The following is a 15,436-nucleotide window of genomic DNA, read 5'->3' as shown; positions in this document are numbered from 1 at the left end:
AGGTGTAGGTCTGCACCCCACCTTTTCTGGTTGAGAAGAACCTAGGGCTCTCAGGCACAACCTGAATCTAGGATGCACATTCTTTAGCATGTCCACCTTAATGTCCCTGTCATGAGAGCTTTTTGTCCCCAACACATGGTGTCTAGTAGGACTGAGGAAAGAGAGGACCCACTCAGCCATGTCCTGTTGGCCTCCCACAACTGGGCCTAGCAACAGCTCTTGGGGCCTTGTGCTTGGACACGTCCTGGGAAAAGCAGAGAGAGGCGTTTAGCAAGCTGAAGAGGAGACAGGACTGGGCACAAAGGCTTCATCCTTTAAAGAACTTAGTCTTACATCTTTCCAAGAACTTACTCTTCCTCTATAGACACTGTTTGTTGTAAAATAGCCCTGCTTACAGGTATTGGCAGTTAGAGTTTACCTGCAGAGAGGCACACCATTCTGCAGTGAGTCTGTCTGCATATAAATTTCATGCACTCTATCACTGAGATGCCTCCCAGCCCGTTTTCTTTTAATTTTGAGGCAGGGTCTCACCAGGTTCCCCTGGCTGGCCTCCAGCTCATCCTGCTCCTGCCTCAGCTTCCTGAGCCCTGGGCCATCAGATCCTTGGGAAGTGCAGGAAAGTTGTGATTTACTTTGCAGTTTTCAGTCTTTTGCATATACATTCTAGCTGAAGTGGTAGGTTCTGTGCAGCCAGTGGTGGCTCTGTAACCTGGCAGTGTCCCTCACCTCCCAAACCATTTATTGGGAAAGAGAGAAGTGTGCAGGCCCAGTCAATGCTGAAGAGGAAGCAGAACTCCATTGCTGATAAGCTGATGTAGGTTTTTAGTGTGATGGCTCTGAGTGTTCAGTTGGATCTGTAGTGCAGCTGTTGGTAAACATGGCCTCAAGCACGTCTGAAGGATGCCTAAAGATCCCCATTTCCCAGGAGAGAGAGGCTCATGGAGACTGAGCACTCTCTCAAGGTCACACAGCTCTGAGCCTGGCTCAGTGCTGAGGGTCCAGGGTGTGGAAGGACATGGACACGAGGCTCTCTGTCTGCACAGCTCTGAGAACTGTGTGGACTCTTACTGAACTAGCATTTTCAGATTCACCACCCCGGTGTGAGGACAACAGAGTCAGGTGTCTCCCAGCCATGGGTGGGGCAACACCTGTGGGCATGACTGGACCCAGGTGAGGCTGAGCAAGACCCCCAGGGCCCATGCCTTTCCTTGGGACCCCTCACTGCCACTGCTGCAGGGAGAACCTTGAGCAACAGTGCCCATGCTGGAGCCCAGGGCCAGAGTCAGTGTCTGCCAGCCTGCTCAAGGCAAGCGTGCTTCCTGTCCTGGTGTGGGTGACGTCAGGTTTTATTGCACCCAAGTACAAAGTACCCTGCTCCCGTTAGCTGCCGTGGAGGTCCTGTTCTATCAGGCTCCAGAGAGTGCTGGGAGGACAGAGGCCACTGAGTGCAGCCTGCTCACTCCTGGCCCTTTGGTAAAGGCCACAGCCGGGAGCCCCTAGCTCAGTGCTGGGCCAGGAGTCTGCCGCCCCAGGGTGGGGAGGCTTGTGACCACTATGCTGTCTGCCTTTCGGAGGGACACGCAGGTGCTTGTGTTTGAAGAGCTTGTCATTTGGTTTTCCCTCTTCTTTCCTCTGCTATTGATTCTTTTCCATAGGTACCTGCACCAGTCGGGGGCCCTGACCATGGAAGCCTTAGAGGACCCTCCCCCAGAGCCTGTGGAGGGTCCAGAGGAAGACATTGCTGACAAGGTGGGCCTTGGGCACTGGGGGCTAAGGACCAGGAATAGGTTACTAGTAAGTTCCCTCGGGGGTTTAGTGGCCATGGGGTAAAAGTAGAGCTTTTGATGGTTCATGGGTGGAGCCAGCTGAAGAGAATGGGACTGAGCAGCAGAAGCCATTCACCTCCATGCCCATGTCTCAGGCAGCACACAGGTGCTTGTGTGGACATGTGTGGGTCAGTTTGGGGGAGTAGCATTAAGGGACGCACAGTTTCAGTTCATCAAGCATGTAGAGGCAGGGCCAAGGGTGCTCAGGGATCAGGAGGAGAAGCACAGCCAGCAGTACCAGGAGTAGGCTGTTTTCCCCAAGGGTTTCTCCTAGAGTGGAGTAGAACAAGCAGAGCAGGGAGCTTCACCATGGCCAAGGCCCCTGGTTCCAAGACCAGTATGAACCTCAGGCAGGTGGCAACTGCTACGTACTGTACCCTGCCTCTTGCACCTGACTTCATCTCCTCTGCATGCCATCTCCTGCACCTGACCTTGCCTCCTCTGCATGTTCCCTGCCTCTTCTGCACCCCCTCTTCACCTCCTCTGCACCCCACTTCATCTCCTACACCTGACCTCACCTCCTCTGCATGTTCCCTGCCTCTTCTGCACCGCTCTTAATCTCCTCTGTACCACACCTTACCTTCTGCACTCCAACTCACCACCTCTGTGTGTTTCCTGCCTCCTCTGCATATTCCCTGCCTCTTCATACCTCTTAACCTTCTCTGCACCCTACCTCAGGTCCTGTGCATGCCCCCTGACTCTGTAGCCCTTCTCCATGGAAGCTCCACCTCTTCAGCTCTGCACCTTGCTGTGAGTTCTTCCTCTGCTTACCTTCATTCCTTCTCCTACCTGAGCATGTGTGTTATCTCCCATCATGTGAGCTCCCTGAGGGACAGACGGCTTCAGAAATAGGCCTTGCTGCTGGATTTGATAGTACACATCTGTAATCCCAGCAGCTCGTGAGGCTGAGGCAGGAGGATCGCGAGTTCAAAGCCAGCCTCAGCAATGGTGAAGCGCTAAGCAACTCAGTGAGACCCTGTCTCTAAATAAAATACAAAGTAGTGCTGGGGATGTGGCTCAGTGGTCCAGTGCCCCTGAGTTCAATCCCCAGTTAAAAAAAAAAAAAAAAAAGAAAAGAAAGAAAGAAATGGGCCTTTCTGTCCCCAGGCACCCAGACCTCCTCCATAGGCTATATCTGGCAGAGCAGGGACCCCCACTTGTAGAGGGAGCTGAGCCTTGCTATCCCATGTGCCATTTAGAAGGGTGCTCTCAGGGCTCCGAGGCATTGGACCCCTGATGATGACCTGTGTCCTTGTGCTATGGAGTTGAGCGTGGCCCTAGGGGGAGCTGCACTGTGGTGATTATGGAGCAGTCACCAGGAACCAGGTAGACCCAAGTCCAGTGGATAAACAGCTGTGGAAGTCCTGTGCTGCCCCAGCCTGTCCCCTGGTGCAGTTCTTCCGCCTCTGCTTGCTCCTCAAGCCATCATTTTGTTATCCAGGTTGTCTTTCTGGAGAGGCGGGTGTCAGAGCTGGAGAAGGACAGTGCTGCAGCCGGAGAGCAGCATGGTCGGCTTCGGCAGGAAAACCTACATCTGGTGCATAGGTGAGTCTTCCTGCAGCCCCCTCTGTTCCCTACCCATACCTTCTCTGCCTCATAAGGTATCCCTGGAGTTGCTGGATGGGCACCTGTGCATAGCTCAAGGGCCATGACTTGCCGGCCTGAAGTTCTGTAGTGATCTGTAGCAGGTGTCCAGGGCCTCGACACACAGGGCATACTAAGATCAAGGGACCTAGGTCGTGATGCTTAGTAGGGAGCAGTTGGAGGTGGAGAGCACAGTTTAAAATCCTAAGGAGGGGCCAGGTATGGTGGCACACTCCTGTAATTCCAGCAGTTCAGGAGGCTGAGGCAGGAGGATTGCAAGTTAAAAGCTTGGAGGATCACAAATTCAGCAACTTTGCAAGGCCCTGTCTCAAAATAAAAAATAAAAAGGACTGGAGATGTTGCTTAATTGTGGAGTTCTCCTGTTTTCAATCTCTAGTACCCCCAAAAAAATCATAAGGAAGGCTGGACACAGTGTTGCATACCTGTAATCCCAGTGATTTGGAAGGCTGAGGCAGGAGTATCACACATTGGAAACTAGCCTCAACAACTTAGTAAAACCCTGTCTCAAAATAAAAAGGGCTAGGGTCATAGCTCAGTGGTAGAGTATTCCTGGGTTCAATTCCCAGTACTGCAAAACAACAATAACAAACACCAAAATAGGACCAGGATATGGCTCAACACAGAGCAGAGTAGATGTTTTGCCCACTTGAGGCCCTGGGTTCTATCTCCAGCTCCAAAACAAACCCACAAAGAGATGTATCTTTTCATGGTGGATTTTACCCAGAGCCTTTCTAGGTCAGTTTTCTGGAGAACTTGGAGGCTGGCTCAGGGTCAACCTATAGCCAGTGGGCTGTCAATATGGTGTCACGTTCCTCACGACTAAAACACTCAGGGTCATTCCAGATGAACTTGGCTGCATGAAATAATCACATAAGAGACAGAGATTTTTCTTTGGGGTCCTGTGATGTCTCCTCTGACCTTAAGGGTCTGCAGAAAGAGAGAGAGCACCAGCTGAACCCTTTTATTGAGGAGAAGCCATTCAAATGAAGCAAGGGGTCAGGTTTCAGGGGGTTGATTCTAGCTTTGTGATATCTGATGTTAGCAGGTTGACTGACATCTAGGAAGGCCACACCCAAAGGCAGAGTAAGAGAAGGGGGACACACAAAGGGAGCTTCCATGGAACATTCTATCCCAAACAGGGCAAAGGAGTAGTATTACAAAGGAATAGATGAGTGTAGCTCAATTCCAGGGGTGACCCGCCTATGTCTGAAAACACGCCCTCAACTTCCTGGACCGGGGCAATGTCCAGGTTACCACAAGATGTAGTGACTGGTCAAAGCCTCTCTGCTCCAGGATGGAAGGCACAAATCATTCAGAGTGGCTCGCTCCCCACAACTTAAGATCCCGTTTCTGGAAACTCACTTGAAGTATTCCCATCATAGCATTGGTCTGTGTATGGAGCTTGTAGCTCCTTGTCACTGTGCAGCCCACATCCTCTGCAGGCCCTCGCTCACCCTCACACTCACCAAAGGCAGATGTATCTCCCTTTCACAGATAAGAATCTTGAAGCTGAGAGCTCAAATTTGCCAGGGCCTCAAAGATAGCAGGTGGTCTCTGGGACTTGGACACAGTGTGTGCTAGAGGAGGTCAGGGGCCCTGGGTAAGGGCAGGGCCTGCATTGGAAGAGCAGGCCAGGGGCATCTTGCTGGACATAGTTTCCCTCTAGAAGACTGTGGCTGTAGCTGTTGCTCAGTAGCAGGAAAGCAAATGGATGTGACGTACAGCCAGTCAGGATGGGGCAGGAGCCCAAGAGGGTGTCCCGAGAGGCTCTTGTGGGCCCATGGGAGAGGATCTTTGAGCCACCCCATTACCAGGCTGCCAACCACAGCTATACTTGAGCCCCAGGCTAGGACTCTATCCCTCTGAGCCTGTTTCCTCATAAACCACTTGAGCCAAGTGATCATGAGGGAACAGTGGACTCATGTTGTAACCCAGGCCCTCCCTAAGCACAACTCACGCAAGGTAGAAACTCAAAACTGCTGCTGTGGGTTGGGTTGTAGGCTCAGTTGTAGAGTGCTTGCCTAGCATGCGTGAGGCACTGGGTTCGATCCCCATCACTACATAAAAATAAACAAAATAAAGGTATTGTGTCCATCTACAACTAAAAATATATATATTTTTTTAAAAAAAGACTGCTGCTGTTCAGGAGCACTGAGTCAGGACTTGCCTTCTATCACAGCACAGGTACACGCTGCCAAACAGGCTACACTCTCCTGTGGAGTGCCAGCCAGCACTGCTGCAGAAGGGAATGGGGGCCTCAGGTGTGTGGCCTCTCAGAGGGTACATCCTGAGCCTTCCCTGGAGACCCTTTCTACTTGCCCACCCCCTGAACCAGGGTACCCTCTCACATCCACCCTGGTAATAGTGAGGCCCCCTTTCTGGTATAAGGCCCCTGCCTTCTGGGTCTCTGAGTACTCAGACCTGGGAGCATTGTGCCCGTGCAGCTTTTTCTACTCTGTGCCCCTTTCCCCCGCCCTCCCTGCACCTGTGCAGGATGCCCTTGGTGTTTCACAGCCTGCTGTGTCTCCAGTGCTCACTGTTTACTCCTTGGCTTCTGGTCCCACTTGTGCTACTTGCTTCTGAGGATGATGATTCCTGGGAGCTGCCTACTCAGGCTGCTGGGAAGCCAAGTTTTCCTGTAGCTCAGTTGGCTCCAGAGCTGGCTGACCTGTGCTGGTTTTCAGCCTTTGCCTCTGGACAGTGTGTCTGTCAGCTTCTGGGGACTTCAAGAATTCTCTCCATGTCATCTCTTTCTCATTTCTTTCTCTGAATGATAGTAGTCCTCTTCATTTTCCTAATTTCAGACTTTGTTTTTCTGTGCATTTTTTCCTTTGTATTATCTTCAGGTTTTCTTCCTCAACTCTTCTATTGAGTATAAAACTTTTTTTTCCTGTTTTGATTTTCTTTTTATTCCTTTTCTGAATGGGGCTGGGGATTGAACCCAGGTCCCTCAGCCCTGTTTTTAATTTCTAAGAGTTAGGTTTATCCACTCCTCCTACAGCAGACTTCTGGTTTTTCTTAGAGCATTTGGCCTGAGACTGGCCACCGTGGGACCTGGTTCTCTGTATATTCCAAAGCTTCCTTTGCTATCTTCACTCTCACCCACCAAAGAGGATCAGAGAAGCATGTGACAGGACTGGGGCTATGGGCCTTACTGTGCATGGGCAGGGCCTCTGGTGCTTCCCTAAGATGTCCAACCTGTCCTGCAGGTGGTCATGGAAGGGGCCAGGTCTCAAGACCTGCATAGGACTGGTCTCCAGATTAGCCCAGAGGCGACTCCTTCTAGCTGTGTCCCCTCTGTGGCCTCTGCACCAGATGTGCCCAGCACCAAGTCCTGGACCTGGCCGAATGTGGTGTGGACCTCACCATGAGCTGACCATGCTGCAGTGAGAACTCATGCTCACCCTGTTGGAGTCTGTGCTTAGCCATTATGTCCATTTGCTGCAGAATGCTGTGGCCCTTGGACTCTGGTGCTTTCTGGCCCCTCCCCCAGGCCTCATGTATCAGATCTACAGGGCAAGCAGATGCCAGGGTCAGGACAGTGCCCTGGGAACAGGCACCTGGGAGGTCTGAAAAATACTGTCTCTTCCCCTTTGCATTCAGAGCCAACGCCCTGGAGGAGCAGTTGAAGGAACAGGAGCTCAGAGCCCAGGAGATGGTCCTGGAAGAGGCCCGGAAGCAGAAGGAGCTCCTGTGCAGGATGGAGCGAGAGAAGAGCATTGAAATTGAGAACCTACAGGCCAGGTAGGTGAGGCATCCAGAGCAGAGAAACCCACCAACCTGAAAGGGGAAGGGATCCAGAAAAGTTTAGTTGTAGAGTACAGGGAGCCTGAGAGGAGAACCTTAGAACTCTTCTAAAGCCTCCAACATGCATCCAGAGACTGCAGCATGTTAGCTTCTATAGACCTGTCCCACTCACAGATCCCTGTAACAACACCCCAGCCAGAATCCCAGGAATTTGGGGAAGTCAAGGCAGGGAGATCTCAAGCTCCAGGCTAGCCTGGGCAACAGAGACAAACCTATCTTTTGTTAAAGGAAATGGACAGGATTGTTTCTGTGTACACTTGGAATTTACAGTGTCATTACTGGTACATTTACAAATACTACAGAGGGGAGCCAGCAGGTAACTGACCTGGCACATGCATGCACCCACTGATGGGTGATGTCAGAGGCACACTAGGCCAACTGAAAGATCTCCCAGTGGCCAGAGCTGAGCCACCTGAGCAGCACAGCCGGCAGTCCTGCAGGAGCACAACCCCAGGTGCAGACTGGACGTGCAGCATGGTGCATAGACAATCAGTTGATAAAAACATCTGAGAAGACACAGCCCTCCTTTCGGAGGATTCTAGAGAGTTTCCCTAGACACTCCTTCCTGGAGGTGGTGTGGGTCCCTCCTACTCTGGGCCTCCACTCAGGGACTGGTTCTCTAAAACAGAGTGGGCAGGAAGCAACAGCCTGGCAGAGGGGACACCCAGCAGCTGTACCTAAACCAAGTGACCCGTGTGAGTGTCAGGAATGGTGTGACAAGACGGGCTCTACATGGTGGTAGGGTCTTGTCTTCCCAAACCCATTGCCCCAGAAAACATCAGACAGAACCAACTTGAGACCCAACGTGAGGGATGTGCCGGGACTGCTACACACTGTCAGGGTCATGAGAAAGCAGGGCAGTCAGGGAGACTCAGACCAGGGGACTAATAAGACATGAGGACTGATGCCATGGGGGTCCTTGGATGGGATTCTGGGCTTTGGTGGGAAATCCATAGCATGTGTGGTTTTGTTGAAAGTATGGCTCAGCCGGGCATGGTGGCACATGCCTGTAATCCCAGCAGCTCAGGAGGCTGAGTTAGGAGGATCCTGAGTTCAAAGCCAGCCTCAGCAACTTAGCAAGGTCTCAAACAACGCCAGCAAGACCCTGTCTTTAAATAAAATATAAAAAAGGGTTGGGAACATGGCTTTTAGTGGTTAAGGATCCAGGGTTCAACTCTTGGTACCCCCCCAAAAAAAGGGGAAAGAAAGAATGGCCCAGCTGAGTGTGGGCCATGATGAAGGTACCCCAGGATGAGCAGTGGCAGCAGGAAGGAAAGGGAGCAAGCAGGCCCTTCAGACACTAATTTTGCTTGAAACTTCTCTGTGAACCTAAAGTGTTCCAAACCCAGTATTTAGAAGCATTTGTGGGCTACAGAGAAGCTTCAGCCTTGAGTGTTCGTGTGGGGTCAAGACTGGCCACTGCCCCTAGGAGGATTCCTCCAGATACTGGGCCCTCCCTGCCCTTAGAGGTATATTTTCAGGAGAGTGGTCCAAGCTGTTGTTATGCTCCAGGCTGCAGCAGCTGGACGAGGAGAATGGTGAGCTGCGGTCCTGTACGCCCTGCCTGAAGGCCAACATTGAGCGTCTGGAAGAGGTGAGCCCCCGGTCCGACTGCAGCTGGGGGTCCAGGCCCCACCCTACTCCAGCTGCCCCTCTGCCCTCTGCTCTTGACACCAGCAGGGGAGCCAGGATGTACTGTCAGGGCCTCTAGAGTGGGGAGCTGCTGCCAATTGTGGAGTGACAGCACCTGGCCTGTTCTGTGTGAGGAGCTGCCCTTTTCTGGAAGACACTGGACCTTACCTGGCCTCCAGCTCTCCCATGGACTCAGATCCCTGGGGCCCACAGATTCCCAAGGATCTGAGTGAAGGGATGCCCTCCTCCTTAGATATGCAGGCAGAGAGGTGAGACTGTGTCTGTGTCACAGCTCCCCACCTCCCCTCCCCTCCTGTCTTTCCTCCTTGAGTGCCCTCTGGAAAGCTCTGAAACCAGAGGATGTTCCAGGATCACTTGGGCTCTGGCTTGCATGAACCAGAGGTGCCAGGATAGAGCTTCCCACAGCCATGATTTAGGTCCCATCTATACAAAGGTCCTTCTCACCCTGCCTCTTGAGAAGTTGCCATTGTGGCCTGTGTGTGCCTTGGCCCTAAGGTAGGGCAGCCTTGAAGGCTTAGGCACAGCTCTGCAGAAATTGATCCTAGGGCCACTATGCTGGGGTGGATTGGGAGCGGGTCTGGGGTGGGCTCTTCATGCACATGAATGATGCCTGTTTTCATAGGAGAAGCAGAAGTTGCTGGATGAGATCGAAGGGTTGACGCTGCGGCTCAGTGAAGAGCAGGAGAGCAAGAGGAAGATGGGGGACAGGCTGAGCCATGAGCGGCACCAGTTCCAGAGAGACAAGGAGGCAACCCAGGAGGTGAACAGAGCCACTGTCCCTTTCCCCACCTGCCCTGTCACATGTGGTGTGCTTCCCATGCATGGCTTTCAGCTGCTAACCGGTGCCCACGATTGCCTTACAGCTGATAGAGGACCTGCGCAAGCAGCTGGAGCACCTGCAGCTCCTTAGGCTGGAGGCTGAGCAGAGACGGGGCCGCAGTAGCAGCCTGGGCCTGCAGGAGTACAACAGCCGCACCAGGGAGAGCGAGCTGGAACAGGAGGTCCGCAGGCTCAAGCAGGTATGGCTTGGACTCCCGTCCACCCTGCCTGGAAGCTTTTGGAAGGCTGCTGTCTTAGCCCAGCCCCCTGCAGGGGCCAGGGCCCCATGTGACGCTGCTGTGTCCCCAGGATAACCGCAACCTGAAGGAGCAGAACGAGGAGCTCAACGGGCAGATCATCACCCTCAGCATCCAGGGCGCCCGGAGCCTCTTTTCCACAGCCTTCTCTGAGTCCCTTGCGGCGGAGATCAGCTCGGTGTCCCGTGACGAGGTAAGGGCCCTGCCTACCCGTGCCCATGGTCTGCACGTCCCATGCTGACTTGTGCTCTCCCCACAGCTCATGGAGGCTGTCCAGAGGCAAGAGGAGATCAACCTCCGCCTGCAGGACTACATCGACAGGATCATCGTGGCCATCATGGAGACCAACCCATCCATCTTGGAGGTCAAGTAGTCCCTCCAAGACCAGCCTGGCTGCTCAGTCCTCCACCAGCACCCAGAGAGCCCCTCGCACCTTGAGGAGCTACGCCCAGGCAGTGGGGCTGCAGAGGGTGCACAGCAGTACCGAGGAGGGAGAAGAAGAGCCCCCAGCCTGTAGTCCACAGTGGACAGGGAGGGGGCAGGGCCTCTCAGTCTCTGTGCAGTGTCATGGCAGTCTCAGGCTGGGACAAGTCCCTCTGACTCCCTCATGACAGACCCCTCTTCCCACCAGGGCTATGACAGCCACACAAGCGCCCTGACACATCCAATCCTGGTTGCTCCAGATGGACCCCCTGTAGGGGACATGGTGGTGTGGGAAGGACAGGTGGGTGAGGCTGACACGTGCAGGGTCTGGCTATGAGCCACAGGCCCCTAGTGCTCTCCTCCCCAACTGCTCAGGACATCACCCAGCCAAATGCCACCTCGATCCAGCTTTAGGCCCAAGGGCCTCCAAGCTGTGCAGCCATCCCATGGCCTGACCCTTGCTGCAGTAGCCCTCAGGGACTCTTGACTCTTATGCCAGGACTGGAGCAGGAGCCCACTGAGACTCTTTGCTCTGAAGTCAGGACTTGGGATCCCGACTCTGGAACTCATTGCGTGGATGGTGGACAGTGCTGTCCTGACTCCCAGGTGCAGGGGCCACTTCTCTGGGTGTGGCCTGCCTTGGCCTCCTGGAGCAGTCCTCCCTAGGCGGACTGCCATCGCCTTGGGTGAAGTCAGATTTTTTGGGCCCCGGTCCAGGATCTGAAACCTCATGGCTCTGACTTAAAATCGCTGTTCTTCCTGAGGGTGCAGGAGGGCAGGGAAGCAGGCTTTCCCAGGACTTGAGCAGTGGCTCCTTGCAAGCTGCTGGCCCATAGCCTGTGGGAGTGAGTGCGTGCCTTGTGCACCTGCAGCCCTGCGCCTCCACGTGGCCCTCCACACTAGAGCTTGTGTGGCCCCGTGTTGTACAGTTTTGGGGAAAGCCTCGGGTGTAAATCAATGTAAACTTGGAGGAGAGATTTTTCTATCATGTAGAGTAGGTATTTTTTATAGATTGAAGGTTGATCAATTTTTTAATACTTTACAGAGAGAAAACTATCTGTGTATACACATAAAATATATATATATATATATATGTATGTATAATATATAAGTACTGGAGCCTGCCTCTCTGTGCCCAGGTCCTAGCCCTGACATGACTATGGCCTGTCCTGCTGGCCCCCAGCAGTGCTGGGGCTGCAGACACGCTTCCAGGAGATACACCAACCAACCTGCACGCTGCTTCTGTTCCCCAGAGAAATGGCTCTTCCTGCCAGGAAGCAGGAGGGTGGGAGACCAGGAGGGTCTTGCCCGATTTGTCAAGCCACCACAGATTAAAGCTGTTACCATACACACAAACTCTGTCCTCCAGCAGGTGGTGGGCTGGGGTGTCCCTGGGCCAGGCCCTGACTTCCCCCAGGTGTCTGGGGACATTGGTCAGACCTCACAAAATCTTGACTCTGCAGCTTGGCCAAGCCTTTCCCCTTACCTAATGCTCCAGGACAGCATGGCCTCCAGGCTGGGCCACCCCCAGGACTCAGCCACTGTGGGTAGGGTCTGGATCTTTAACTCACCCTAGAAAAGTGCCCTGCCTCAGGGGCGGGCATGGTAGGACAGGCCCCAGGCTATTTTCTCCAGGTAAGATGTGGCCTGAGTGCATCCCAAGCCTCCCCTGAGGCCACACTAGGCCTCTTCAACCCCTAGGCCGGTGAAGGCCCCAGCATATTCCTTATTATTCCAAAGAAGGAATTTGGAGGGCTCCACAGAGAGGATTTGAACTTTTTTTTTTTTTAAAGAGAGAATTTTTTCAATATTTACTTTTCAGTTTTCGGTGGACACAACATCTTTATTTAATTTTTATGTGGTGCTGAGGATAGAACCCAGCGCCCCGCGCATGCCAGGCAAGCGTGTTACCGCTTCAGCCACATCCCCAGCCCCGCGTTTGGACATTCTTATTATTCATATGCTTATAAACAGGGAACCATCTAAGTGTGGGTTTCTGCAGATGCTTTATGCACACGTGACCATCTTCACAACTATGGTCAATCTGCTTCAGTCCCTACCTGAAGACTGGGAAGGAGGGAAGGGACCTATTCCTTGCTCTCCCCATGGTTCCTGCAACTTCTTAGTTCCTCTCCAGGAACAAGCCTTCTAGGCACAGACTGGTATCACACCCCACTGAATTGCAAGTCTCATAGTGTCCCTATGCCCGAGATGCGGCCTGTCAGGGATCAACAAAGGGTAGGGCCATGCCAGGTGGTGAGAGGAACACCCCAAGGCAAAGAACATTGAAGGTTGTGGCCCCAGGATAGACACCAAGAGTTCTGAGAATAAGTGCTATGTCTGATTGGAAGGCAGTCATGTCTGATATCCCCTTGAAACACCTACCCAACCTAGGTGTCCCTGGAGCAGCAAATGGCACACCTGCAAATCTCTACCACCCTCACACTGACCTGCCTACTTGCCCACTGGTCAGACACAGATGGAGAAACTGAGGCTCAGAGAGGCTGAGGACTGATTTGTAATTACTACCCCAAGAATGTTAAAATTCTTGAGTTATCTTAAGCATTATAAGAATTTATCTTTTTTTTTTTTTTTCTTCTTTTGGGTCAAACTCAGGCCTAATACATGCAAGGCAAGCCCTCAACCACTAATCTACATGCCCCACTAGGTTCTGCTGACTGCTCAGCTTCCACTCTTCCCAGAGCTGGTAACTTAAAGGGATATAACCTGGCGTGCAATGGGGCTTTGTCCTCAGTGGGGAGAGTGAACAGGGGGGCTCCAAGTACCAGAGCCTCTGGCCCAGGACTCCTGGACACTTGGGTAGAACTGAAATAGAAATTTGGGATCATGGACACATCAGAGGCTGAGTTTCTGCCTGCAGGGGTATGGTCTGCCCTCCCATCTATCTGGGCTGCCCATGGGATCTGCCTGATAAAGCAGGGCCCCAATCTACCTGAAAGCTAGGAGCAGGAGCCTCTCCACCATGGGCTGGCAGCTTCTTAGTTCCATGTCCACAGTCCAGTTGGCCCCACTAAGAGTCACTGGGATTGCTGTGCTGGCCCTCTGGAGTGTCCAGCTCAAAGAAGACAAACACTCGCTTGGAACATGGTGGGGAAGGTGGGTATAAGAGCCATTGTTAAATGAGGTTCCCAGAGACCGCTGCTGAGAAGGGCCTGCAGGTGGGCAGGAGCAGGCCCAGGTCCACTGGGAGCTCACCTGAAGCATGTTCCTGGAGGAGAGAAGGCCTTCAGTCCTTTAGGAGACCCCAGCATGTCCTGCAAGGATTGGGGCCACTCCTTCCCCGCAACTGTGCAGTGGGCTGGTCAGGATATCTCTGGTCAGCTCTTAATGCTGCACAGAGCCTCTGCTTGAGTCTTTCAAGTCTTGGTCCATTCTCTTTGGAAAAGCAGAGGCAAGGCTCAGGCTCAGCAGGTTTGAGTGACTGGTTAGGTCCTTCCACTTGCCGAAGGCCCACAGGGCAGGGATTGGCCAGGGCCAAGAACTCTGTTGTCTTTACGTGAGGTTTTATTCTTTGACACAGTTGTGTGGCCTGCAAAGTGGGTAGTCATGATAGGACAAATCTGAGCTTGGGACCAGAATCTCTCATGCCCTCACATCAGGCTCACAGAGTGCCCACCCCAAGAACTTCGATTCTGATGGCATCTGGGTCTCACTACTGCTGACCCCAGAAGCCTGCACATATTGGGCCCCATGCTAATCTGGGGAAGATACTGGCTGCTTCCGCAGATAGCCGCCTCCAGTCCTCCTCCAGCTGTCTTGTGGCAGCAGCTCAGGTCTGTCCCCTTTTCTAAGTTGTCCTCAGGCCAGGACTTCACTAGCACAGAGCAGAGTCAACTTGATGAGGCAGTGCCTCAGAACACTCAGGATGAATGCAGATGACCAGAGATGCGCCCTGTTCTGTCCCTCCTTGCACAGCCAACATCTTAACAGTATCAAGATTGCTCCTCATGCGCTTTCTCCCATGTGAGGACAGTCCTTTTGCCTGTCCTCCCCTCACCTCCACAGTCTGGCTCAGGAAACCATACAGTGAGCTAACAGGAACCTCAACCATCAGGCATTCCTTCAGCTGCTTCTCTGGCTAGGAGGCCACAAGACACAAACTACTCTGCAGGCTGGGCCGCTAGCCTCTGGCCAGGGAGCTACCCAGGTGGTACCCAACAGGCTGGGGAGGGAAAGGGCCCACAGCCACTGAGAGCCCACCCACAACTCCATCTTCTCACATAGAAGCCAAGAGCCTGCCCAAGTCACATGAGAGTATCCATTAGTGCCCCTTAGTTCCCTGACCAGGCAGCCTGTTGGCCTGGAGTGGGTGTATCTCCTACCTCAGGGTGCCCTGGTGTGGACTGCCTATCCCTCAGCCTGGGGCTGATTGATTCCAAATAGACGGATGTGACCTCCTTATCACAAGCATCACAGAACAGATAAATCTGTCGCCTCAGAGCACTCAGGAGGCTAGAGTCTATCCTGACTGCCAAAAGCACCATCCTCCCCATCAGGACAGGTATCCCAGAGAAGTATCTGGAGAGTCTGATGGCGCAACTCTGGCTCACTGGCTCTCCTGAAGTATGAATATCCTCCCAGGAGCATGATCTTGTACCTACAGGTCCTACTGTGATGGGTTCAGACTTTATGGAGCAAACTTCACTCTCTCACTGGTAAAACACCGTCATCCTGCTACAAAAATGGACCACAAGCAGCAGCTCTCCCGAGGTCCAGGTAGGCCATCCTTCTGGTCTCCCTCTTCTGCAAGGTCCCTGGCAGGCTCAGATACCTTCAGCTACACTTGCTGGCTGTAGCTTCTGCTCCCTGCCTCCTTCACAGCTATCCGGCTGCAGAGAACAAAGGGCCAAGCCGCCTGGAACTCGCCCGAGCCCGACCCCCAACCCCCGCTCCGCAGCAGCGGACCCCCGACCCAAGCTCCACAGCAGCCGACCCCCACTAGGGCGGAGCAGGTCTCTGACTCACAAAAGACCCCAGACCCCGGGTCCTCAGGGCCGAAACACGTCTGCAGGGCGCGCGGGCGGA

General features: G+C 53.3%; 1 protein-coding gene across 8 annotated transcripts in view; it reads left to right on the top strand.

Moving 5' to 3' along the window:
- Rab11fip3 (RAB11 family interacting protein 3) overlaps positions 1–11,746 on the top strand; it is a 61,614-nt gene extending 49,868 nt beyond the window's left edge. For all 8 annotated transcript variants that reach the window (XM_048789488.1, XM_048789487.1, XM_048789486.1 and 5 more), the window contains 8 exons: positions 1,656–1,749; positions 3,268–3,371; positions 7,035–7,175; positions 8,751–8,832; positions 9,514–9,651; positions 9,755–9,910; positions 10,020–10,160; positions 10,227–11,746. In XM_048789488.1, the coding sequence (XP_048645445.1) occupies positions 1,656–1,749; positions 3,268–3,371; positions 7,035–7,175; positions 8,751–8,832; positions 9,514–9,651; positions 9,755–9,910; positions 10,020–10,160; positions 10,227–10,340 (970 nt within the window). In that variant the 3' untranslated portion in view covers positions 10,341–11,746. The remainder of the gene's footprint in view (positions 1–1,655; positions 1,750–3,267; positions 3,372–7,034; positions 7,176–8,750; positions 8,833–9,513; positions 9,652–9,754; positions 9,911–10,019; positions 10,161–10,226) is intronic.
- The last annotated feature ends 3,690 nt before the right edge of the window (positions 11,747–15,436 follow it).

Source organism: Marmota marmota, unplaced genomic scaffold (assembly GCF_001458135.2).
Source record: "Marmota marmota marmota unplaced genomic scaffold, marMar, whole genome shotgun sequence".
In the NCBI taxonomy this organism is placed as follows: Eukaryota; Metazoa; Chordata; class Mammalia; order Rodentia; family Sciuridae; genus Marmota; species Marmota marmota.
This window is presented reverse-complemented; position numbering and strand designations above follow the sequence as displayed.